Source organism: Emydura macquarii, unplaced genomic scaffold, assembly GCF_026122565.2.
Source record: "Emydura macquarii macquarii isolate MOO-44397 ecotype Brisbane River unplaced genomic scaffold, CSIRO-AGI_Emac_v2 contig_2768, whole genome shotgun sequence".
In the NCBI taxonomy this organism is placed as follows: domain Eukaryota; kingdom Metazoa; phylum Chordata; order Testudines; family Chelidae; genus Emydura; species Emydura macquarii.
Genome location: NW_027132905.1, coordinates 5,481,375 through 5,506,212, shown reverse-complemented (window position 1 = coordinate 5,506,212; position 24,838 = coordinate 5,481,375). Strand labels below are relative to the sequence as shown.

Below are 24,838 nucleotides of genomic sequence, written 5' to 3'. Positions count from 1 at the left end.
CCAAATGTAGGGAGATGGAGACCCTAACTTCAGGCAGATTTGCCAAAATGACTTTCTGGAGAAAAGACAGGTCAGTATAAAAATCTATGTTGCCCCCAGACCATGAATGCTGTATATCCACTAAAATATTCCATTTATGTGCATGAATCTTCATAAGAGGGTAGTGTGTGGCCCTAAATGTATTAGAACTGCACTTTATACCATACTTTTATGAACTTAAGGCTTGTCTACACACCAAAGTTATATCCCTTTAACTATACTGGTATATAGTTCAATGTCACAGCCCCCCAAATGTGGGATGCAGCTATACTGGCACCTATAGCTTATTTCTGTACAGGAAGGGGAATAAGCTGGTATAACTATTTCAGTAAAATATCACACCCCTAACTAAAACATATACTGATATAAAAACTATGCAGACCAGGTAGTTGTCTGATCTAAAGCCCACTGAAGTGAATGAAAAGAATCCCATTAGCTTCAATGGGCTTTAGGGCAGGCTGTAGAAGAATATTTCATATACAAAGGCCTGTGGACCACACTGTTCTCGCCTCTCTGTGTGGAAGAAAAGGTACATCATGAAATGAAGCCATGAAGCTATCTGCATCTGCTCTTCTTAAAATCCCAGGTTGCACAAGAACTGAAGAAACAATTAAAGCAATAGTGAAAATTGTTTTGGGGTCTAGGCTGGGCAATTTAGACAAATGAATACATGGGCATTTTGCCATCAACTGCTGCTGGAGTCTCCTCTCTAGTTGAAAGCATAAGGATGGACCTTAAAAAGAGCCTTTCATTTATTGGGATCAGAGAAACCAGCTGTGGTCAACTCTGTCAAAAAAATGATGGTACAGCACCTGGGTTTCCTATGATCTATTGTTTGCTGAGGCCAAAATTTTAAAACTTGGCTGCCTGTTAGGACTCTTACTCTATGCTAAGGAATTGAACTAAATGTCCTGATTTTTAAGCTGCAGAGCAGCTCCCATTACTGTCATAAAGTCTGAAATTTGTTTTATCATCTCTCTTATCACGTTTTCAGTAAACTAAGGTAACAAACAACCTGCTCCTGCTTCTGCATCAACAGTCGCCAACTTTGCCGACAGCACAAGCAGAGAAGCCAGGGACTGAACCAGCATGGAAAGTGCAGCTATCTGTTCTCTCCTGCACCAGGTTGATGCACATTGGTAAAGGGACTTGGGGAAGCCTGCAGTGCTAATGAGCACATGGCACCTCATTGGCAGACAAAGAATTTCTGTTCCCAGAGCTGTCAGACTGTCATTAAATTCGCTAAGACAACATTAGAACAAGCTGGGGAATTACTAACCATCAATATGCTCATATGGGAGCCAGTGGTGTTTCGTATTTTGATATTCAAAATAAGGATCCCATTGCTTGCACTGCTCCTCTCTGAAATCATCAAATTCCTTAGGACAATCTTCAGTGCTGCAGAGCTGGAACTCATAGGTGGGCCCCACGCACGTGCGGCCTCCATTAGCTGGGCTGTTAAAGGAAAGAGAAGTAACGGTTCGGTACAGTGTTAACGAGCGGAGCAACGGGGTTTTGTTTTTACAAATTCCTCAGGGGCTATTTCAACTTCCATTTATATTAATAATACGATAATGCTTTCAAGACCTCTGTAATGTATCGTATCGTTATAACCAGCTTCATAGATGGGTACACTGAGGTAAAGAGAAGATAAATGGCTTACCCAAGGGCAAAAGGTCAGTCAGTAGAAATTTTGGCAGTATGTAATCCAGGAGTTCTGACTCTCCTCTCAGGCTATGTCTACACTTACGGTGGCCTGTAGAATACAGATCCTAGCACAGTGTACTACATATCACAGTGAAAGGCTCTGGCAGCAGGGAGGCAGCAAGGAAAAGCTCTAGCAGCTTCCTGCTGCTGCGTTTAGAGAGCTGTATATAGTAAAAATCCTGGGGGTAAATGCACATAAGGCTGTCTTCTCTACACTTGTAAACTGTGCCTCCCCATCTATACTGCTATTTATACCCGTGCTAGCTGTGCATGCAGTGTCTGCACTGCACGTGCCTCCATAGTGTAAGCATCCCCTGTTCTTAGCCAGCACTATGCAATACTCCCTGGTGTATGACTTTATCAGCAACTCAACAGCAATTCTCACACAATCATTCACTGCATATAAGGGGAAAAAAACTTTGGTGTATGTTGAACTTACTGTGGATTGTCGCATTGCCGTGTCCTGTATTTTACCCCTGTACCGCAGGTTCGAGAACAGGAGCCAAACTTACTCCATGCTCCCCAGTTTCCATCCTGTTTCAAGATATCTGGAGTTAACCAGATGCAGTGACCTTTAAAGCAGTGCTAAAAGAGAGCATTGAAAAGGTTTAATATTGTATGGCTGTCATCTTGATACATTTGAACACACACTCTGAATATTGTGTGTCATTATGGTCAATGAAATCTGAACATAAAACCCAGGTTTCATTTACAGGCATAGATTATGAATCTCTTCACTTCTCCAGAAGATAAGAATGAGTCCATGCTGTCCTGATGTGCCTATGGTCCCAATCCTGCAAACACACCTGTATTTAATTCTACCTAAGCACATAAAGTTAAGCATGTGCATACTTTTTGCAGGATCAGGACCTAAGTGCATATCACTATCTCTCTTGCCTGGAATGTCAAACCTTCTCCAGAGTTTTATGGCTCCAGCTTGTGGCTGCAACCACAACTTTACAACAATTAACAGATGGTAGAGGCTTAAGCTTCCAGAACCAAAGATACAAAGTACTCTCTCTCATACCACATGCACTCAGTTCATCTGGCAATGATGAGGATTCTTTCTGTAACGTACAGTTTCATTATGGCACATAAAATACTGTGTACATAGGAGGGAAAGGGTGTACCCACCCATTGTGTTGGAAGCTTTCAGGTGCACAAGTACTGTCAGAGTATGTCTACCCTGCGAGCGAGGGGTGTAATTCCCAACTCCAGGAGACACAGCACTGACTGAGCTGGCACCCTAAAAATAGAGCATAGCCATGGCAATGCAAGCAGCAGGAGGGGCTAGCTTCCCTAAGTACAATTCCATACGAGACCGTAGGCACGTACTCGGGGCTGATAGCCCTCCCTGTAGCCTACGTGTAGCTCACATGTAGCTCAACTACAAGCTGCAGTGAAAAGCACATCACATCAACAGTACGGTGTGTAGCTACATGTCTGTGAAAGACTCCGGCAGAGGGGAGGCAGCAGGGAAAGGCTTCAGTTGCTCCCCACTGCCAGAGCCATTCATGGCAGTGAGGAAAGGCACTGGCAGGTGGGAGGCAGTGGGGGAAAGGATGAGCCTTTTCTCCACTGCTCCTGCTTCTTGCCCTCCAGAGACTTTCCCTACTGCTAGAGACTTTTCCTGTGGCGGAGAAAGGCTCCAGCAGTAGAGAGCTGGCAGCTGTTCCAGCTGTCCCCCCCGCCAGAGTCTTTTCCTGTGGGGAGGCAACAGGATTGCCACACTGCTAAAAATAGCAATTTAGACGGGAAGCATGACTTGGACCAGTAGGGTATGTGCTCCGGGTACATATCTCTTTACTCTACTAGCTTAATTCATGCGTCACCATCTACACTGCTCTCCATAACTGTGCTATCCATGTATGTACACTACATGCCACCCAAAGAATTCTGCAGTGTAGATGCGCCTTATGATTTCTGATTCAATTTCAAATATAGGAGTGTAGTGATCCTGAAAGCTGCACCTTTGCTAAACCTGTTTCCAACAAATGTCCACATATTTCTTTTCAACTTTCTCCCCTCCCTCTTCAAAGAGACCTACTAATACTTCAGCGCCAGATTTTCCAGTCCTTAATCAAGAAAGATTCCCACTGAAGTTAATGGGAGTTTTTCCTCAGCTAGGACAGTAGAGATGAGATGTGGGTACCAGAATATATTTTAGTACAACTAATTATTTTACACTCCACTGACACTGGAGTGTCTCTTTTTGAACAGTTCCTGTCAAGGTGAGAGGCCTGGTTCTCTCACACAGATGGCCATAACAACAAGTGCAATCATTCACTTACTTTTCTTCTCATTCAAGTCAACAACAAAATTTTACACAGCTTAACAGCCCTCAGAATTCAAGAATTTGGCAGGCATTATAAGCAGAACATATGGCCAACTGCATGCTGCCAGCAAAAATAAAAAGACAAGATTTATAACACAAAAGCTTCCTTAAGCGTAGAGTGGTTAGTGCTCGGGAAGACATATTATTAGAAGTGATGGATAATCATCAATAAAGAAAATAAAAAAGGGAAATTAGTAAAATTATAACACAATGTATTTTACTGATTTGCTGAATTGTTTAGTGACTTTGAATCACTATTCGGATTATTTCTTGTGTCAATAATTCCCATTAGACAACAACTCACAAAAATAGAGGAGAAACTGAATTTAAGATGTTGATTCTCTATCATGACTGTAAAAAGCTCTATGTCAAAACATAATTAAGGGATAACATTCAATGCACAGGAGCATGAGAGTCAGTAAGAGCCAGATTCCAACACCCTTACTAACACTGAGTAATAACTTACTTCTTGAGCAATATCACTGATCTCAACTACTCTGTATCGGAATTTGGTCCCCTATGCCAGATGACTTTATGCCAAAGCAAAACTGGGCCATTGGACTACATGTATATGGGGCTCTAACACAGGTAAGCCATACCTAACTAAAACCCAAATCTCTGCTCTGAAGGGCTCACAAAGAGTAGCATGTACACATTATAGCTGAAAAGCTTTATGAAGGTGGTGGGTTATCCACAAAAGCCATTTACAGTGAATTTTCTCTAGCCTCATGAATGTTAATTCTCTCATGCTGTTTGATGAAACACCAGATAAGGCTACACACCACGGAAGACATGCAAAAACTTGATAAGTTTTTTTCTAGCCTCATAAGGATTTTGAAAGTTCAGATTTAAAGTTTTTTATTGAGTAAATGTTTCAAAAAAAAAAAAAATAACAAACAGGTAACCCATAGAGTTAAAGGGGCAAAGTTATAAAACATCCAGGGACAATATGCAGGTTATCGGGGGTCACGGGGAGTGATTGGGAGTCTGGGGAGAATAACAAGAGATAAGCTGCGGGGTCCTGGATGGGGGGTGATGGTGTGGGCGCTAAGAGATACAAGGGGATATATGGGAATGGGGGAATGTTACTACACCCTTTTCAGACTCCCTAGTGATGCCATTCTGGAGGCATGGCTTCGTCTGAACAATAGTTGAAGGGTGACTGAGGTCTGCGTAGAAGCATGCATCAGGCTATCAGTCCAAATTTCAACCTTGTTTGAGAGAAGATGACATTCAAGCCTTCCTGGTCTGCAGTTGTCTAAAAATCCTTCTCTCACCATCAAAGCTTCGAACCATCAGGTGTAATTCATGCATTATTCCCTGTTTCACATAGCCTATATAAGATCAGCTGTGTATTTACAGCTTACTGTGAAATGCTCTAGTGTTTGAACTCAGGGGGCAGAGGAGAGGGGAGGGGAGGGGAAAGTGATGCAGCACTCCCCCCAAAAGCAATGGCATTGTTTAAACTTTTCCCTGTTTTTTTCAGCCAGAAGCAGGGAGAAGTGGCTATGACATAACTGCTATTAGAATCACCCATCTGAAGCACTGACAGGATCACAAAATGGTGAGTTAATAGAAGTGAAGCACTGCTGGTGCTGTTGCTCAAGGGAAAGAAGATGTCTCAATTTTCACTGGAGCAGTTGGTCCCATGTTGATTACCAATCTCCACATGGTAAACATGGACGCTGAATTTTAGCCATCAAGAAACATGCACTTTGTAAAATGAGTCATCTCCAGCTCTGCCAATTCTTGTTTGGGGTTGAGAGAAGAGTTTGCAGGGGGAGCTTGCGCAGGAGAACAAGATCCATAATAGAATCCAGCACAGTATTACTTTTGCAAGGGGAAGGCGTGTGAGGATGTCAAATATAAATAGCTGGATCTCCAGTGAACTGAAGGAAACTGGATTCTTTCCTTCCCATCATTAACCCAGTTAACTTCTTAATCAGCTGGAGAAGGGCCAATTGGAACCTCTATTCCTAGCAAAACCAGGAGTTTTCATTTTAATTATGTAACTGACATTAAAGCACAAACCATTTTTTGATAAGAAGGAAAAAAATGAGAGTAAACCTAAACTGTTTTCTGAGGAGAAGAGGAGATAACTCTGCTGATAGTCTCGCCTCTTTTTCTGGCAGAAGGGATAGTAAAAAGAAGTGCAATTTCCAGGAGAGGAAGTTTAAATCTATTACAGTAAAAGGTTCCACTGCTGATCTCAGCTGTTCTTTGAAGCAACAAGTGTAGATGCCAAGGTGGCATGAAGGAGCCAGTATCTCAGCAGCCACAGGTGGCAAGGGAACCCTAAAGCTTCCTGCTGCCATAGGTGGTGAAGGGAGTCCAGAGCTCCAAGCCGGGACCCTGCAGCTCCCTGTTGCCGTGAGTGTTGGAAGGAATCCGCAGCTCTGAGCCGCCGTGGGCAGCAGGGGACCCCTGACGCTGGGGTGACCCTGGAGCTGTGAGCCACCGACCCCGGCACTCGGATCTGCCGGTGACAGTGGAGGACCCCAGAGCTCAAAGTCCGACTGTGGGGGTGCTGGACCCCACCCCCCTCTACTCCTCTCCTGCAGCAGGGCTCAGGCTCTCATCCTGTCAGACCCACTTTGTCATCATGATTATTAGTAAAATAAGCAGGGGCTTCCGTGAATTTTTGTTTATTGTCCATGACTTTTACTAAAAATAACCATGACTAAATCTTAGCCTTAGAAAGAAGTAAATAAATCATCAACTGGAAAGCATATCTTTTTTAGGTCAAACTGAATTAAGAAGATTTAAGTTTTGTAAAATTGCTCATCTGCAGGTCTTACAATGCAATTTACAGAATATATTCAACTTCATATTAAGGCTCCTATCCCACAAGGACTTGTGCATATGCTTCGCTTTACACACAGACAGGGGTAGTCTCATAGAAGTTAATGGGACTGCTCAGACAGTGCATGTGTAAATCCTTGCAAGATCAAAGTTTAAGAAAATCAGTACAGGGCCAGATCCTGCGATTCCTTCTTGCTCAGAATGCCCTCTGAGATCTCAGTGCTGGTAAAAATTAGATTTTGCTGCCATGCAGAACAATGTATGAGTTCTCCATAACATGTAAAAAAAAAAATAATAATAATTTGCATGTCAAAAGGCAGGGCTTTTCACAGTAATATTTCCTTTTCCTGGGAAGGAGGAAGCCAGGAAAATATTTTGTCATTTCATCACTGAAAAAAGTGACTTGTGAGCCAATTGCAAATGAACTAAATCCAATGGGTTACATTTCTCCATTTGCCCAATGGAAATCCATATGAAAGTGTTCGAAGGGGCAAAATCTCATCTGCAGATTAATTGTTTCCAATAATTCCTACAAGTATATTGGACTTCAAAGGGAAGCATTTGACGATAAAATGATAGGCAAAAAACACTGCTGGAAACGATGCACGAGTTTTGATAAATCTTGCTAGAGCTCAAAGCCCAGACAAACATGTAAAACATTAGAAAATTTAACAGCTTGTTCTCCCTTCACTCCTTAATCTCAGAGTCCATGTCCAAGACATGGGCTGAGAATTCAGTACCAAGACTATCATCAGCATGGCTGCTGCCGGACAACATCTGCTGCTAGATATCTTGTCTCTATCGTAGGTGGTCTTGGTTTCACCTGACAGTTCTTTCAGTGAAGGAGAGGGCAGGCTGGATTGGATTCTGTTAAATAACATCAACTGAGGTTGGAAAAGTTCAGAGAGCAGCTATCAGTACTCTCTGCAAATGACACTTTGGTGAAAATCGCTTTGTCCCTTAAGTCTGGTTAGACTCCAAAACAATATTGCAACCATTTCTGGCTTTCAGTTCCTTCAGCCGTTGCAAAGCCAGCATATTTTCGTGACACGCCAGCAGTGTTTAGACTGGCCCAGTCTTAAAATGGGCACTGGGAATTAGTGGTATGAAATCATGATAACTGCCAAAAAGAAAAGGGAAACAAATGGATCTTTTTGAGCCAATGCCTTTAGTTGATTATGGTTGTTCCTTTTTTGCTTGACATTATTCCAAAGAAAAGACGTGGACAAAGTTTCAATTTATTTTCCTTTTCCTCATACTTGGATGAGATAGGAAGGGATGTGGGACCTTCCATTTCATATAACAGGAAATTGCAAAGGTAGGGCTTGATTACATAACAGGGATCTTGGTATGGTCCAAAGTGGGTGATGAGAGTGCATGTATTAAAAAAACAAAGAAAAAAGAAGAGGCACAAAAATAGGGGGGAAAGAGGAAAGGAAAAGATGGCGAGGAGTTCATCTCATTTGCCTGTATTCAAAAACACCGAGTACCATAACCTTCCTGATAAATATATTGTTCTTAAATTTGAATTTGCTGGCTCTAAATTTGAACAATACTTTTAAAACTCATGCTATTGTGAAGCAAGGTTCAGTTCAGTCTTTTGAATGTTAGCTAACAACATAATTTTTTATTTTATATAATTTTTTAAGGATTTCTTGGAAGATTACAGAATGTTTACCAAAGAAAATCTGGAACAGCCGCCTTAGGGAGAAGATGTTTATAGTTCTATTATCTACTAAAGCTTCAAAATATGCATTAACTCTATTGCATCAACCTGAACTAAGAAAGTGGCCAATTTTACAGTTAGCTGTAAAAATGTTGTCGGGCCTGAAATTCCATATGCAACATCTCAGCCCAGGTATCCTGAAGATCTTTGTTTATAACGGAAACATTGACTGATCCTTAACTATATGGTTGCAAGCACAAGACTATAATAATTTGTTAACGTCCTTTGTTTCTTCCCATTTTTGTTTGAAGTATTAAAATGAATTGATGGGCTCGTGGGGAAGGGAGAGCTACTAAAAGGAAAATAATTTTATTTTTCTCTGGTTTCATATAAACATTTAATGCAAAATCATGTCACAGAGCTTAAAAATGTGTATTATGTCCATCCATGTGAAACATGGAAGACAAGCAAAGTAGTCTTTATTGCCAGAGAAAAGATTAAGATCTGGGGGTTTTTGTTTTTTTATTAACCTTCTTCTAGATGAAGCTCGATATTATTAAAGGGTGACATGCGTCAAGGTAAGATTCATAAGAAAGGAATATTGAACACTTAGCAAGTGACAAAATGGCAGCTATACAATCCCTAGCCTTAACTAACTGTCTAATGAAGTAAACTACCAAGAGAGAAATGGGAGTTTTGCTATTGTCTTCAATGGAGCCAGGACTCCCCCCCCTCAAATGCATACAGTAGTATCAGCTGTTCCAAGAAATGCCAGTTTGGTAAGAGAACAACAAACAATTCACTAACTATCTACGTTATAACTACTATCTTTTATATAGCCAACGGGTATAATTTTGATTGCAGTCAAAACTCAACCTTCTCCTGCCCGCTATTATGGATGGCTCCCAGTTGCCACTCTTCTCTCTATCTGTCTGCTCACTAACAATGTGATAACATAAATATACATGGATTTAAATGCTTTATTACAGTCACAGAAATGAGAAACAGAAGAGACCTCTATCCTTCTCACCAACCAAGACAGGTTCAATTAATAAAGTTTGTTCTGTAGTGCTTTGTCCATTCAAAAGCTGTCTCCAACATATTTGGAATAAAACTCATTTTTTATCATATTTATTCAAGTATTTTGACATTCAAATTTCCTGCTATACAGTAGAAACAGATAAATAAGTAACTTTTTGCCAGTATATATTATGTTCAATACTGCATTTTTGTTAGATTTATTAATTGCATAAATAGCTAATTTTATATTTTTAACCAAAAATAAAATCCAGGCTAATTAACTAAAAATGCTGTCTTAGGCTTTGGGTTTTATTTTTCAAGTTTTATTGATACATTTCCCATAGGTAATATGGTGTTACATAATAGGAATCATCTGTGGAGGAGAAAAAGAAAAGAGTTCGGTTCCAGCAGACCACAGTATATGGGGGAAAGAACTTGGAACCACATTTTTATCCAAAAGAAGAGATTTCAAACCGCAACAGTAGCTGCTAACATGATTTACTTGTTGTATAAATTATGTTTTCCATCAGGGAAACAGTATGTTACTTTTAACACCCTCTAGAAAAATCCTTTCCAAGTGGCAACACTCCTCCCCTCCCCGAAAAGGTCATTGTATAGACTGATTGATCTGAAGCCAAAGGGTGTCAGTGGGAGTGTTTCCATTAACTTTAATGGGTTTTGGGATTAGACCCTTAAAGAGCATGCAATAAGGTCTGTAAAAGGATAACTGATAATTGCTATAGGGTAGGGGTAAGTGGTTTCAAAAGGGTTGGAACCAGCCCAAACCTTTGCCAGCTGTAAGTTTCTCTCCCCTATTCCTAAACTCTTAATATTTCCCTTCACTGCCTGTGAACCATTAAATACGCCTCCAGCACTTTTCCTCTCATAGCCTTCATAATGGGGCCCTGGCTTCTGCCCTTATAATAGTCATCAGCTGCTCTCCAATAGGTCTCATAGTCCCATCCCCCTTTGAAGAGGCTGTCAGAAGACTCAAAAGCAATGGCAACCTATCTTTTGTGTCATGGCCACTGCTGAATGTGTGGGTCTTCTTATGGTGCTGTGTAATGCACTGTAAGGGCGATCAGGGTACTGGAACTCTGGAAGTGCCAGAAAAGAGGGAGCTGAGGCCCACTGAAGGATCCTGCAGTGACACTGAGCAGAGAAAACGAAGATGGGGCTACTAGAGATGATAGGCACCTGACCTTTTTGAATGCCATCTAGCCTGAATTCCCAGACCTGCTGTGCTTTCTCCATCATGCATATGCTTTAATTTGGGCTGCTCTGACTATCATTACTGTGGCCTTAGTTCAACTGTAATCTCCAAAAGCTTTTTGCTGTGTGATGCCATGGCTGTCAGTAAGTGGTGTAAACACAACCACACCTTATGACAGCTCCTTTGCAAATGAATTCTCATGACTATATCACTATGATTTGCAAATAAGTACAGTATGGTTTATCAATGCCTAGATACTACAGGACCTGGTATGTGAAAATGAGTTAGATTGTTAAACAGATGTCACACAGAACAGATCAACACAAATCTCTCGCTCCAGGTTTCTTATCTCTAGTTGCAGGTTGGTTTCTGCAACCTTATTTTCTCTCATGACTTTTCTTTACAGCTCAGATTATCCCATCTCAGATAATTAGATATTCACCAGCAATTTAGAAGCCTATGCTTTTGGCAAAACTGGGGCCCCTGGAACTCCTTTCTTCTAAGCAAGCTCTCAACTTGATTTCCCCTACAGCTTTGAGCTCAACACTTAAACTCTCTTCCTCAGTTTTTGCCCTCCATTCAGTTAGATTAAAAATATTTTCTTTCGAGTGAAGTGAGGATGAATTAGTTAAGGTTTGTAAAGATGAAAGCCATAAGTATCTAATAATATGAACTACTGACTTGAAAGGTACTGAAATACTAAGCCCCTCTTTGTGCATTCCCTTTTTTTAAAACTATATAACAATAACTGTCCAACTTCATTATTCTGTAGACCACTTTACAAGACACTGGCGCCTGCACTTAACCACCTCCAGTCAATCCTCTCAAATCACAACTTTCCATGTCTATTCGGGTGGTCTGTATTGAACCATAGTTTGAGGATTACTACTGAACATTTTCTCTTCATAAGTCTTAGTCGCCAATCCTATCACTTTTGTGGTCCTTATTTGTATTGTTTCTGAAATGAGGGGACCAGGATGCACAAAAATTCAGAGATGGTCAACCTAGAATGAGCAACACCATCTTGTTCCTTGATTCTCAGATGAAATCCCCCAAATGTGTACAAACACACACCCACACACACACCCCCCGCACACACACGCACGCCCCATATCTTAAAAAGATGCTTTACACAGTCTCACCTTTCCAGGCGCACACATAGTGCCATCCAGTGGCGGTCCCTTCTTTGTCTTGCAGAAGTAAGGGTTATCGGGATGGCTACACCACAGCTGCTTGCAGGGATCAAATGTACGGAACTAGGAGACAAGAAAAGCAGAGCATATGTTGCTTCTGGAGAGGCCCGACTCAAAATTCCATTAGAAACACTCTACAGTTTATTTTCCTCTAGTTTAAAAGAGGCAGATTTTATCACTGAGTAATAAGGACCATTTAATAATATTTCTGTGGCCCCGTTACATTTGAGAGTTTTCTTGCAACGTCTCTGACTCTGGTATTGAAATCCTGCCTTAACTGAGTGGAGTGATGCTGGAAATGCAAGAGTGAGTTCATCTTAATACCACAGGATAGAATAGATAAGGGCAATTAGCCACCCTGTGTGCTGAGCTGCACGCACTTAGAGGACAGAAGACATTATTATTTATCTGTATAACTGCAGTGCCTAGGAGCCCGTGTCATGGACCAGGATTTCACAGTGCTTGCTAGCCAATAGAGGGCCTGACCAGACACCTTAGCTAACAGGCTATACTGTGGTGGGGTTGTCATGGGCAAAGGCAAGACTGTTCCTTTGTCTAGGGCTCTTGTGGTGCCAGGTATGCACTGCTTTACTGCTGTGGGGAGAGGATAGGGAGATGAACGGTCTCCCCAAGCCTTCCTCGCTACTGAAGGCACCTGTGCAGCACAGAGCTGGAGTTAGCACTATATGAATTGATGCTGCAAACAAAGGCCCCATTTGCAGAGGTTCTTGAGAGACTGGTACTTAATGGGAAAGCAAATGGAGTTGATGCAGAAGTTGAAAGAGTAGAGATTCACCCATTTCATTCAAACAGGCTGGCCATAAGGTCAGTAGCAATTATTTGAAGAAGGTGTTATTCAAAGGAATACATACCAATGACTTTCTCCCAGACTAGCATCAACGGGATTGTGTCAAGACATCGTAATACAGCTGATGCTTAGAGTCTCGTATTCAATGTTGGGAGTCGTGGTGTTTATCATCCACGTTATTGCTGATGAGTTTCGAACCAGAATTCTCACTGTTGCATGAGCAGCTGCCACCCACCTGGAAGCTCCTCTTTGCATAACTTACAGTTTAGTTCCACTTTCAGGAGACGGAAGTGGAAGGAAAAGCTCTACCATAAGTTTCAAAAGATCATCTTCCCTCAGGTAATCCAAGAGGGAGTTGTACTAATCCTGCCTGACCTCAAACTTGCTCTTGCTCTTTGCGTATTGTGTTTGTGGTACAAGGGAGACCACTGCTTCTCTGAATGTACACACAAGCTGTCCTATCTGCCTTCAACACCCCTTGCCCAGGTAAGAAACATAATACATCATTCTTTCAATAAAACTGGTTATTTTTGTACAAGATGCAGCATCTCGCCTTACGTGAGCAGTCCGTGTAAAACATGAAACCAGCCATTAATGAAAACACCTATGGTTCCTCTCTAGTCTAGGTGGGAGTTTCGCAAAAAGAGAAATAAGCAGACACCAGCACTGTGCATGGCAGGCTAATGACTGGCTTTATGATGTTCCGCTAATGATATTACAGCATTATAATTTCTTTAAGTCTAATTAAAAAAATAAAAGACCCAACAAGATTAAAGAGCGTTTCCTTGTTACATCTAAGTTATAGTTTATTATTCCTTGTTTACAGTTAACGGGACACAATATCCTTCCTTGCAGGCTTCCCTATAATTAAGGCTTCTGTTTTTTAGGGTTTATTAATTTAATTATGAGGGTTTATTAATAGCAATTTTTGAGTTTTATATAGATGTCTAAAACTGGAGGGGGCTCTCTCTTTGGAAATACTGTAATGGGTAATATATATTGTCACAGCTTCAGGGTAACTTCACCTGTGTTCCCTCCCCCCTCCGTGGTCCACTCCAGACATGCCCAATCAGGTGTCAGGGTAGGTACTCTGGTCCCACTTCCTTCTGACTGGGGGGTCTTCGGGCTGCACAGCTCCCTGCCTTGCACTATGATACCTCCAGCAAGCCTGTCTGCCTGAAGGCCAGCAGCCGTGCTATCTCGCCAAGGGCTGGGACCAGTGTATTGCCTGCAGTTACAAGTCACCACATGGCTCTGTCTAAGCAAGCACCCTTTTTCTTAAGGCAAAATCATTACAGAGAAAATGTAATAAAAACAAACAGATTTCAGGCCTGCTGATGGAGTGGGGGGAGAGGAGAGGGGCAACTCACAGGGGCCCAGCCAATTTAAAAGGGGCCTGGGCAAGGGCGACGGGATGAAAGCTTCCCCTCGGGGAGGCTAGCTCCCCATCCTGCCTCTTCCACCCATCACCCCGCCCACAGTCCACACCTGCTCTGCCCCAGGCCTGCTTGGCCCACTCACCACCACATCCCTCCTCACCAGCCCAGCTCCCCGCTTGGCCCTCCTCTTATATTCCACACCCCCTTTTCCCCACTTGGCCTCCCCATAGCCACATCTCCCCTCCCCACTCAACTCCCCCCCGCTGTTGCTCACCACGTGCGGCCCTGCTCTCCTCCCCTGCCACTGCTTGCTGCATCCCTTCTCCCCCTGCAACTCACTCCTCCCGCTGTTGCTCACCGCCGGGGGGAAGGGTGGACTGAGCAGAAACGCAGCGGCATGAGTGTGGAAGAGAGGAGAGGGACAGAGTATAGGCAGGAGGGACGTGGCGGCGAGTGGGAGATGGGGCAGTCTGTGGGTGGGGCTGCAGGTGGAAGAGGCAGGGTGGGACTATTCTGCCCTGGGGCCTGGAACTCCGGTCTATGGGCCGGACGGATTTAAACACACACTAAGCACTCCAGGACACACCTCAGTCTCATGGGGCCCTAGCAGGCCAAAGTTTTTCCAACCCTTCTGCAAGGATTGGGAATCCCCTTGGAGAGAAGGTCCTCTCCATTTGTGGAATCAAAGAAGGCCGTGAGTCAGTTTAAATGAAACCTTGTTATGCCAAAAGCCCTTCCTTTGTCTGTTGGTCTCTGGAAAATTCAGTTTGAACCAATATATACAAGTCTCCTCAGAGAGTGGTACTTCTCTGGAGGTGTTTACAACCCGAGTGATTCACATTAATTACTTCCTACTGTTGTTAGTTCCTGGAGGAGCCAAAAGCAATCCTCCCACCACCAGAGTTGCATATAATCCCTGGAGCACAGCGATACATAAATCATTCATAACTTTAATACTATATGTTTCCCCAAAGATACTGCATGCAGTTGCAATATCTGTCAGATATATTACATTTCTCATGACAGTCGTATATACTGTCATGAATAATTTCTTGTAATGCTCCCTAGTGCACTTTAATGTAGCACTACCTTAAAGTGCGCTGCAGAACCTTTACGATGCACAAGTAGGGTCTATATGGACCAACTAATATGCAACACGTTAGTACACTTTAGAAATCACACCTCCATAATGTACATTACTGCTCTGTATAGACAAGCCCTTAGATCCATTTCCGGTATTTTTCTGGTGTTTATTGGATAATCACTGATTTCTTCTCCCCACCTCCCAATCAGGGTGTTTTATCAGTGTTTAGCCTTTAGAACCTAAAATCAGAAACCCTGACTACAATGTCCCTATTAAGGCCATTTCAAGGATAATTACAACACTCCTGGATGAAGTACAGCAGAATTCAAGTAAGTACTTACAGCTGTGCACATCATGTAGCCGAAACCAAAATCAAAACGGCACTGCTCATTCATGGAGTAGTGAATTCCTGGCAGCTGGGGGAGGGAAGGCCAATCATGTTCAAAAGGGTCATCACGCAGACAATCATAGGAACTGCAATAGGCAAAAATTACAGTAACAGATGGGAATGGGAATGTGAGACTTTCATAGTGTTTATGGTTTCATTAAATTTTCATTCCAAACAAAATACAGGGTAAAATTGCTCAGATACTGGCTCACAAAGAACAGTTCATGTTTCAGTTATGCTTACATGGTATTTACCATGCTATATCCGCATTTAACATGGGACAGCATTTGAGCTTTTATTTTTCTTATGTCTTTCTATTATAAATTCCATTTAGCTTGCAGATAAATTCCTGTAACTCCCCAGAGTCCCTATTTGAAAAGAATCGAGAAAGAATCCTTTACAAATGAGGCTGAGAAGAAAAAGCTTTAATTAATTTTCCATTTGTGGAATTTCTTCATGCCTGCTGCCATTCAAGTAAAGCTTTAGAAGCAAAAGTCAGGACTGCCATCCAGATATTGGTGAGTTCCATAATAAATTCCTATACATTAGTCCAGGAGAAGCAATTTCACATACAAGCAAGTGTACTTGTTGGCCTTTGCTTTATTAAACAGTAGGTCTGGTCCATCTTTATATTTCTTCTGACAGCTTTCTTCTCTTTATAAGATTCTGACCGGGCTTCCTTTCTGAGTGTGTGTGGAAGGTGGGTTGGGAAGGGGGGTGCCTATTACAGATTATCCTGGTATCTTAAACACTTGTATGGCCCCATAGCAAACACATTGCCTACAAAGAACTTGAAATATACATGGGTAAGGCTCTGGAGCATAGAAGATCCAAAATGTTTCCAGCAGTATAGGTTGATTATAGTGTAATTGTGAATTTCATAATTTCAAAGCTATTTTCTCAAGTATCACATGGTAGACAATATCCATGCTATGCTCCTATGTGATCTAGTATTATCTTGTGACATCACAAAACAAGTTACATTTAACAAACTAATTTCTCTGTTTTGATGGCTATCATTTCCCTCTCATGTTTTCTGCCATTATTCATCACATTCACAAAAGTAGTTCTTTGGCTGTGAAAAACAGGAACCAAAAGTCCATTTAGAATCAAATTCCTTGTGGCTTTTGTAGAAAGAATGGGGACGTGTCCTATAGCTGGCAATTATTCAGGCCATCCTAATTATCTCAATGAATGAAGGACAGAATTTTGAGTCAAGGTCTACTTTAGAACAAGACATCATACTGCTATCTTATCTGTGCAACATTTTTATTCATAGAAGAATTTTATCGTACCCCGTGCTTAAAAAATAAATCCGGACTCTAAGCCAGATGACTTTTATTTAACACAAATAGCTTAAAGGGACTTAATTGAAAAAAATCATACTTCCTCCCTGAAATGTTTTTTTTTTTTACCTATGATTGCCAAAAGTAACACTTCATATACGATAACTTAAAAAAGATGTGAGAAAATAAAGAGTGTTTTTTTTTAATTGGTTTATTTTGTGAATTTTGCAACTCTTTTCCTAGTCATTTTCAGAGTTTCCCTGTACATTCAGTTAATAGGTTTCCCCTTGTCGTTTGTATGTCTTTCACACAGCAACAACTGAAAGAAAAAGATTTTTTTTTAAATAGGAAAAATGTGATTGTTAAAAACACAGCCATTGACGGGGGGACTCAGAAGCAGACCTACTTCCTGAAACTCTTTTTTTAAAATTTGCTTTTTGAAACTGTTTAAGTTTTGAGTTGATGGTTTCCCTTTGAATAGGAAAGGGACACAGAGAAGTTTGTTAGAAAGCCTGGGAAATGGACTGGCTTTTGTAATGAAATGGTATTTAAAGATAAAGTGATCATAGAAAAAAGGACTTTAGAGCCACATTCTTCCTTCAATGTTCTTGAGTTGCTGCCATTGAAGCCAATGGGATCCCTGCACGCACATCCAAGGGCACAATTTGTCCCTTACTCATCACAGTACAATGCAACTGGCTCAGCACAGCTGTGGTAGTTGGAAATACTGATGATGCGTATTAGTTCTACCAACCAGAGTTGCAGTCAATTCTCCAGCTGTCGTTACAACTGAGGAGTGTTACTCAGATTAATAAGACAGGTTTTCCATCAGCTGCAGGGTGGGAGGAAGCAAGTTGGTAACAAGACCAGTAATAATATTTACTTGCAGATTCTAGGATGACAGTGTACATATTATCAAATTTCAATAACAATAATAGCTATAATCAAATGAATAGTCAATTTGAGCCTTTGTTATTTACATCTCCTGGAAACGTGTCTTGTTCCCAGCAGGATGGGGCTTGGGGTTTTTTAAAATCCAACCTTAGTAGCTAATAAAAGCACAAAGTACAAATAAAACACTCAGAGAGGCTTTTAAAAACTTCTTAGCCAGAGACAGAGTCAGCTTCATAGTTACTCACTGCAGATATCGGTTCAGCTCTTGTTGGCTACAGCGAGACCAGTGGAAGCGATGGAACGCAGCCTGGACAAGAGGGGCCATGATGCTCCCCATTCGGACCTCATCCCCACACCTGTTGCCCTGGCCATCATGCTCCATGCCTAATCTAAAATATAAGATAGGAGAACAAGAATATTTTCATCAAGGGTAAAATCAAAAGCACCTAAATGGTTTAGGATTTTTAATCCCACTGAAAGTAAATGGGACTTCGGCTCCTAAGTGACTTAGGAAGCTTTTAAAACTTTTGCCCCAAGTAACAGCAACTTTTTATTCCTTTTTGCTTTATTAAAAACACAAAACAAAACAAAACAAAACTTCCTTTTGCCCTTTTTTAGGGTTTTCTACTGTGTTCTTCTAAGAACAAAACTGACTAATCCTGGGTCTTCTTTCAGGAAACACATCATCGTCTTCCACTACAGCAAATCATTTATTTTCCGTAACAATAAATACTTTGCACTTCTGCCAGGAGATCACAATGCATTTTATAGGCCTTGATCAGTTTAGCCTCAGAATGCTCCTGTGAAGTAAGTAAGCACGCCTCCATTTCACAGCTGCAGAAACTGAGATACAGTGTTTACGTGGCTTGCCCAAGGTCACATAGGAAGTCTTTGTTGGAGCAAGGAATGGAATCTAGGTCTAACTCTTTAGCCTTGTGTCTTAACCACAAGGACACACCTTCCCAATACAACAAACAGTCCCCAGCATCAAAGACATAATAAGATAAGGACCTTTTAAAGTACTTACACATGCCCAGTTTCATGGGCCACAACAAATGCAGAGGAAAAACCATCTTCATGGTTGAGGGTGCAACTTCGCACCGGATGACACATTCCAGTAACTGGAGCATAGCCTAAACACAGAATGCACGACTCAAGAGATAAATGAATCTGGGTGAGAGAATATTTATACAACACCTCCATCTAATCTCTACTGTTGTGGCACCAGGGTTCTCCAGTAGCACAGAAGTGGTACTTCCATAAGTATCATCATCATCAGTGTCCCAGAAAGGGAGAAGCATGCTCCTAGATGTCCTAAATTAATATATCCTTCTAGACCCACTTTGCACTATTCATATTTAAAATTCTTAACAGCCACCTCGTACTTTTCATTATTCTAAGCACTGAATGAATATTAAGGGCCAAATTCTATTCTGAACTACATAGTGGACAATCTTGGCCCTAGGTACTGAATACTCACAACACCCTTGTGATGCTGGTAAGTAAGCATTATTATCTCCATTCTGTACAGATGGGGGAACAGGCACAAAAAGGCTGAATGACTTTTCCAAGCCACATGGGGTACATTTATGCAGCAATCAAACACTCCTAGCTGGCCCAGGTCAGCTGACTCAGGCTTGCAGGGCTCTGGTTGTGGGGTGGTGAAATTGCTGTGTAGACATTCAGGCTTGGTCTGGAGCCTGAGCTGTGGGACCCAATAAGCGGGATTTTTAGTCCAACGACCTGAGCCCAAGTCAGCTGACTCGGCCAGCCGTGGGCATGCCCGGGTCTTTTATTCCAGGGTAGATGTACCCATAATGACTCAGTGGCAGACCTGAGATCATAACCCAGAAATTTCTGGTTCCTAGCCCCATGTTCAATCCAGTAGACCACCCTGCCACTACTATGTTATAATGCCTCTAGACTATTTCTCCTTGTTCTCAGATAAAAATTGAGCAGCCATTTTTCTTGTGGAAATGCAGGCTGTTTAGTCTTGAGACACACTGATCTTTACATAAGTATCTGAGATTCAACTCTAGGCACAAATGTTGGTACACTCACTACACCTTGTTCAACACTACACTACCTGGCAGATAATCATTCATATGTCTACTGAAGCCAATTTCCACTAGAAATAGATATTCATTTTATGTTGGTGTACGTGGTGGCTAACTAGAAGAATCATGAAACCAGGCTCCAAGACAATGAAGTATTATCCCATGTGAAACAAGCACATTAATCTCCTACATTGTGCATGGATTTAGATACAACTGAAATATTGCTTTGAAAGGTAACAAAAGCCTGGACTTTTAAAGATATGCTCCCACATCTATAAGAAATATGAAATCTGGCTGTTGAACAAATTAAATTTATTTTCACACTTCATCCAGAATTCAGTGTCATCTCCTTAGGGCCATTCCGTACCTGGCCTTGTGAAGGTGTTTAGAGAGAGAGGGGACAAAGACTCTCTCTACTCTAGCGTGATGTCATAAGGGCTTCATACAGTTCAAGTACCCAGTAGGTACCAAGAGAGTTCCTGGCCAGTGCCAACAGTGGCACTAGTCAATCCAAATGGAATGGAAAGGAGCCTCAGGCTCGCTAATCAACCATCAGAGATGATTCCACAAGGGAGCTCAGAGTGCAAACTATGCCCTGTAAAGAGGTAAAAGCTGGGGCTGGTCTTGTTCATGCAATTCTAGGCCCCTTCAATAATAAGCATCTACTAAGGCATAATATTTCTGGGAGCTCCTGCTGAAGTACTAAGATTGCTACTCTGGAGCTGTGCCTTAAGGCACAATATACTCCTTGGCTTCTGGGAATCTTTAAAGGCTTATACTGAATACATATATATAAACCTTACATGCCGGGATCAAAACAATAAGATTTCTTTAGCTTCAATAAGAGTAAAAACATGCTCTCCAAAATAATGCTGTTGAAATAGAGATATAAAACAATGGGGTGAAACAATTACAAACTAACACATCTTTAGCATAGGTTGCCTGAAAACAAACAGCGCTTGGCATAATACTCACACTAAGGATAAATGCTGGTGGCTCCTAAACTAAATTAGTTTTTTTCTGATTTTCTGATGGTGAAAGAAAACAATCAGTAATCATAATATTTATAAGACACTCAGCATATACCTTACCTTGCATGCCAGATGGGCCAAAATCCTGTCTTGTAAGAAAAATAGCATGGTCATGATATTCTGCATGCGCAGTGTCAGGCTTCTGTTGGAGATAGGCCCAGCGACATACGTTCTCCAAACTCTGGGAAGGGTTCCCAATCTCTATTAAGCTCATGGACTGGATAGTCAAAGAAGAAAAAGATAATGATTATTTTATAATTTCATAGATTATAAGGCCGGAAGAGACAATAAAACCATCTAGTCTGACCTCCTGCATATCACAGGCCCTTACATTTCACCCAGATACCTCTATATTGAGCCCAACATCTTTAGTTAAACCAAAGCATTTCCATCCAATTAACTTTGGCCAACCTTTTCCAGTTTGTTATCTTTGAAGATAGGCTTAGGCATTTGTTCAAACATTGTATGAAACTCCATTCATGTTAAAGGAAATTCTGCAAGAAGAAAAGTTAGCATATAAAGAACATACGGAACTATCACATGTCCATTCATACATTGGTTATGACATTTTTTACATCATTTATGTTGTCCGTGATGTACTGCAAGAAAAAATCACGGTTAACTTAATAAACTTGTAAGTCGTGTATTACCCTCCATTTAGTAAACCTGTATGTAGACAAGTCACACTGGATTTAAGATACCAAAGTAGTTACTGTACATAAAATCTAGAGCTGGAACATTCTCATTAGGTCATCTAGCTCATCCTCCTGCCAGGGCAAGATTGTTCCTCATTATACATTTCCTATGATTTCATCCAGGCTAGTTTCAAATATGTCAAGGAATATGGCTTCAACCAAGTCCCTTGCAGATTATTCCACAGGCTGCTAGATCTCACTGTCAGAAGCCTGTCCTGATATTCTGCCTACATGTTCTCCTTCTTAATGACTCCTACTGCCAAATTCTCTGCTGGCATAACTTTGCTGACTTCAGCAGAGTTACACCATCAGAGAGTTTGGCCCATAGAATATAGAGATGGAAAACACTTATTAGGCCTTACTTGTAATGCTAATAATAATAATTTTAAAAAAATCATGATGACCCCCCTCTGACAGACTGAATTAATACAATTTCTTCCCTCTTATCTAAGAGTCACTACTACTTATTACAAATAAGATCTCAAATGTCTTTTAAAATTTGTCTTTGCTAAAATTCAAAGTGTTTAAAATTAAAATGAGTCAGGGCTCCTGCACTCTGCCATTCAGCAGAACGAACAAACATGGATATATCCTCTGTCCTCTGCTACCGTTTATCTTAGATTCAACCCTAACTGGCAAATAGATATCTGAAATGGAAACCACCCATTCTGAGAAATAATAGATTCATCTACAGAACCTACCTACTAAATTATTCCCTCTAAAGGAGCTGTGGATGGCATTGCGCTCTCTTTCCCCCTCCAATGTTAACACTTGGTTAATTATAGTGTAATTTAGCATTTGATTAAGAAATTTGTGAAGAAACTAAATCTAATTATATTCGAAGGCCTCTGAGCATGAATATCCACTGGTCCATTGGTCACTATTCCTTGTTCACCACCGAGTAGCATCATGCAAAGGGAAACCTGCCTGGTTTACAGAGGATGCCTCTCTTGAATAACTGCGTTTTGCTACTTAGCAAGGATTCTCAAAGCAGATGAGACAAGGGCACAACCAATAATGGCCATCATAGATTCTGAGGGGTTCCTGGGATCCTCCCAAACTCCTGGAGGCCACTAGAATCTCCGAGTTATCACTTCCATCCTGCTGAAGAGGAATCCTTAGGAATCCATGGGAACCAGAGGGATAATCCTGTGGCATCAGGCACTGTGTGTTACAGATGAGGGTAGGCATGACAGATGGGACATGAGATATGGGGGAGATGGTTAATGGACAGACTTGATGGTCTTGGGGTTCCCAGTAGCCGAGATACCAAGATGCTACATAACTCTTTATATTATTTCCCACTGTAGTCAAGAGGTGAGCTTCCCCCACACCCAGGTAAGCCAGACCATGGGTTGAATTGGTCCCTCTGCAAATAAAATGGGACTCTCAGGAGGAAGAGAAGAGCAGGGATAGAAACAGACTGGGCTGAAAAACCAAGACTCTGAGTGAGGCAAAAATCCATCCCTGTTTAGTCTGCAAACACAGAGGCATGTGGACTAGCAGGCACTTGCTAAGTAGGAGGTGGAGAGGCTTGTGTTACTGGTTGCTAGTGATGTGCCTGTGCTTCTGGCTGCCAAGAGGTTGCAGGTGCTGCAGCTGGCTAGGATTTCAGAGAGAGCTGAAAAGGACATAGTTCCCAGTAGGACCGTGGAGAATGTTACTCAACCGATCAGTGGGAAGGCTGCCAGTGAAGACAGAAACAGTTCGTTCTCACTGCAGCAGGAGAACCAGGAACTTTCTGGGTGCTGCAGGGGGCAGGCAACAGAAATACCACAAGATATCTGATGAGTAGACAGGTCATGGGTGGGGGAACAACCCCATGTGTGGAGGACAACAGAGGGACAGCTGTTAGTCAAGATTCTGCCCTCTGGAACATTACAAATATTGCAAACATTAAAAGTTTGTATAGGTGCATACTAGGAAAAAATGTAATCCAAGGCTTTTGGGAACATTCAAATTGGGAATCTCCATAAACCACATACTGACAATAGGTACCTGATCATATTTTGGTTAATTGACGGTTTTAGTAAACTGGGATTTGGAATAATTGGCTTTGATTGTACAACGATGTTGATGAGTGGGTACCAAATGAAAAGAATGCAATGAACTTTGTCTTGTCTTGCTAGAAAAGAGATCTTTCATAACTCATCCATTAGATGGTGCTCCAAGAGTAACAATTGGCAAGACAGTGCCACTCTTTGGAATTTATGGAAGCTCCATGGGGGTGAGGAGGGGAAACTTAAATTGTTAGATGTAAAATCATTGATAGTAAAAATTAGAGTATTACAGCATGTATGTTTTTGAGGCAATCTGGAATCTATGCTTTCCTTTTTTAAATAAGTGAACACTCCCATAAAATATTCCGTTCAAATTATTTCTATGTGGCATTTCTGTTGTTTACTATATATTAGATTAACTTATTTATTCTCTCCTGTCATATGAACTAGACAAGGAAAAATAAACAAAGGAGTATCTGTGTCCATGGTAACCACACTAACAAAAAGAGCTCACTCAGCAAACTGACATTTTGTGTTTCAAGGATTTGTAACACAAAAGTGTGAGTAGTTAATAGTAGTGATACCTCAGCTGCTAATTCTGTATAAATATAAACAACTCGGCAATACAAAGTACAGTGCATGGTGTCAGTCAATGCAGCACTCACAAAGTCATCAACAAAATATGTTCAGAAACAATGTGCTACAAATCCGATTTAAATTAAGGTGACTCATTCATTCCCACTGAAGGAGAGAGGGTAAAATACCCCTCCGCCCTCCAGATAAACTAATGGAAAAATGGTGCAAACTTACATACACAGCAACACAACAAATAAAGCTCAATACACAAATAAATAATACTTATGGCCTGGTCCTTCACTCAATCTACACGGGCGCAGGATCCATCTCCACAGAGTCGGTTGCAGCACCAGGGCCTTAGACTGCATGTAGACGGGATCTGGAATCCTATCTTCCTATGTGTCTGGATAGTGCTTAGCACAATTCTGACTGGTACTTTTAGGTGTTGCCACAATTCATGCAACAAGTATCAACAAAAACAAATAAAGGAATGACTGATTAAATAAATAAGTACCACAGGTAACCGTTACCAGTTTGGCATCAATTCTATAAGCTGCTACACTAAGGGCCTCCTAAGCCTACTGATCTGAATGGAAGTAAAGGGTGCTCAGCATTTCACACATTGAGACCTAAAACCACAGCAGACTCCTTTCCAAACTAACTAG

The 24,838-nt window shown here is 41.4% G+C and overlaps 1 protein-coding gene across 1 annotated transcript in view; it reads right to left on the bottom strand.

The window, feature by feature from the left end:
- The window catches only part of ADAMTS2 (ADAM metallopeptidase with thrombospondin type 1 motif 2), a 217,449-nt gene that overhangs the window by 30,896 nt on the left and 161,715 nt on the right, over positions 1 to 24,838 (bottom strand). Inside the window, exons 6-12 of the mRNA XM_067567255.1 lie at positions 20,963 to 21,119; positions 18,842 to 18,947; positions 18,060 to 18,203; positions 15,588 to 15,720; positions 11,925 to 12,038; positions 2,186 to 2,331; positions 1,319 to 1,494 (exon numbers count right to left, since the gene is read on the bottom strand). Coding sequence (XP_067423356.1) covers positions 1,319 to 1,494; positions 2,186 to 2,331; positions 11,925 to 12,038; positions 15,588 to 15,720; positions 18,060 to 18,203; positions 18,842 to 18,947; positions 20,963 to 21,119 — 976 coding nt within the window. The remainder of the gene's footprint in view (positions 1 to 1,318; positions 1,495 to 2,185; positions 2,332 to 11,924; positions 12,039 to 15,587; positions 15,721 to 18,059; positions 18,204 to 18,841; positions 18,948 to 20,962; positions 21,120 to 24,838) is intronic.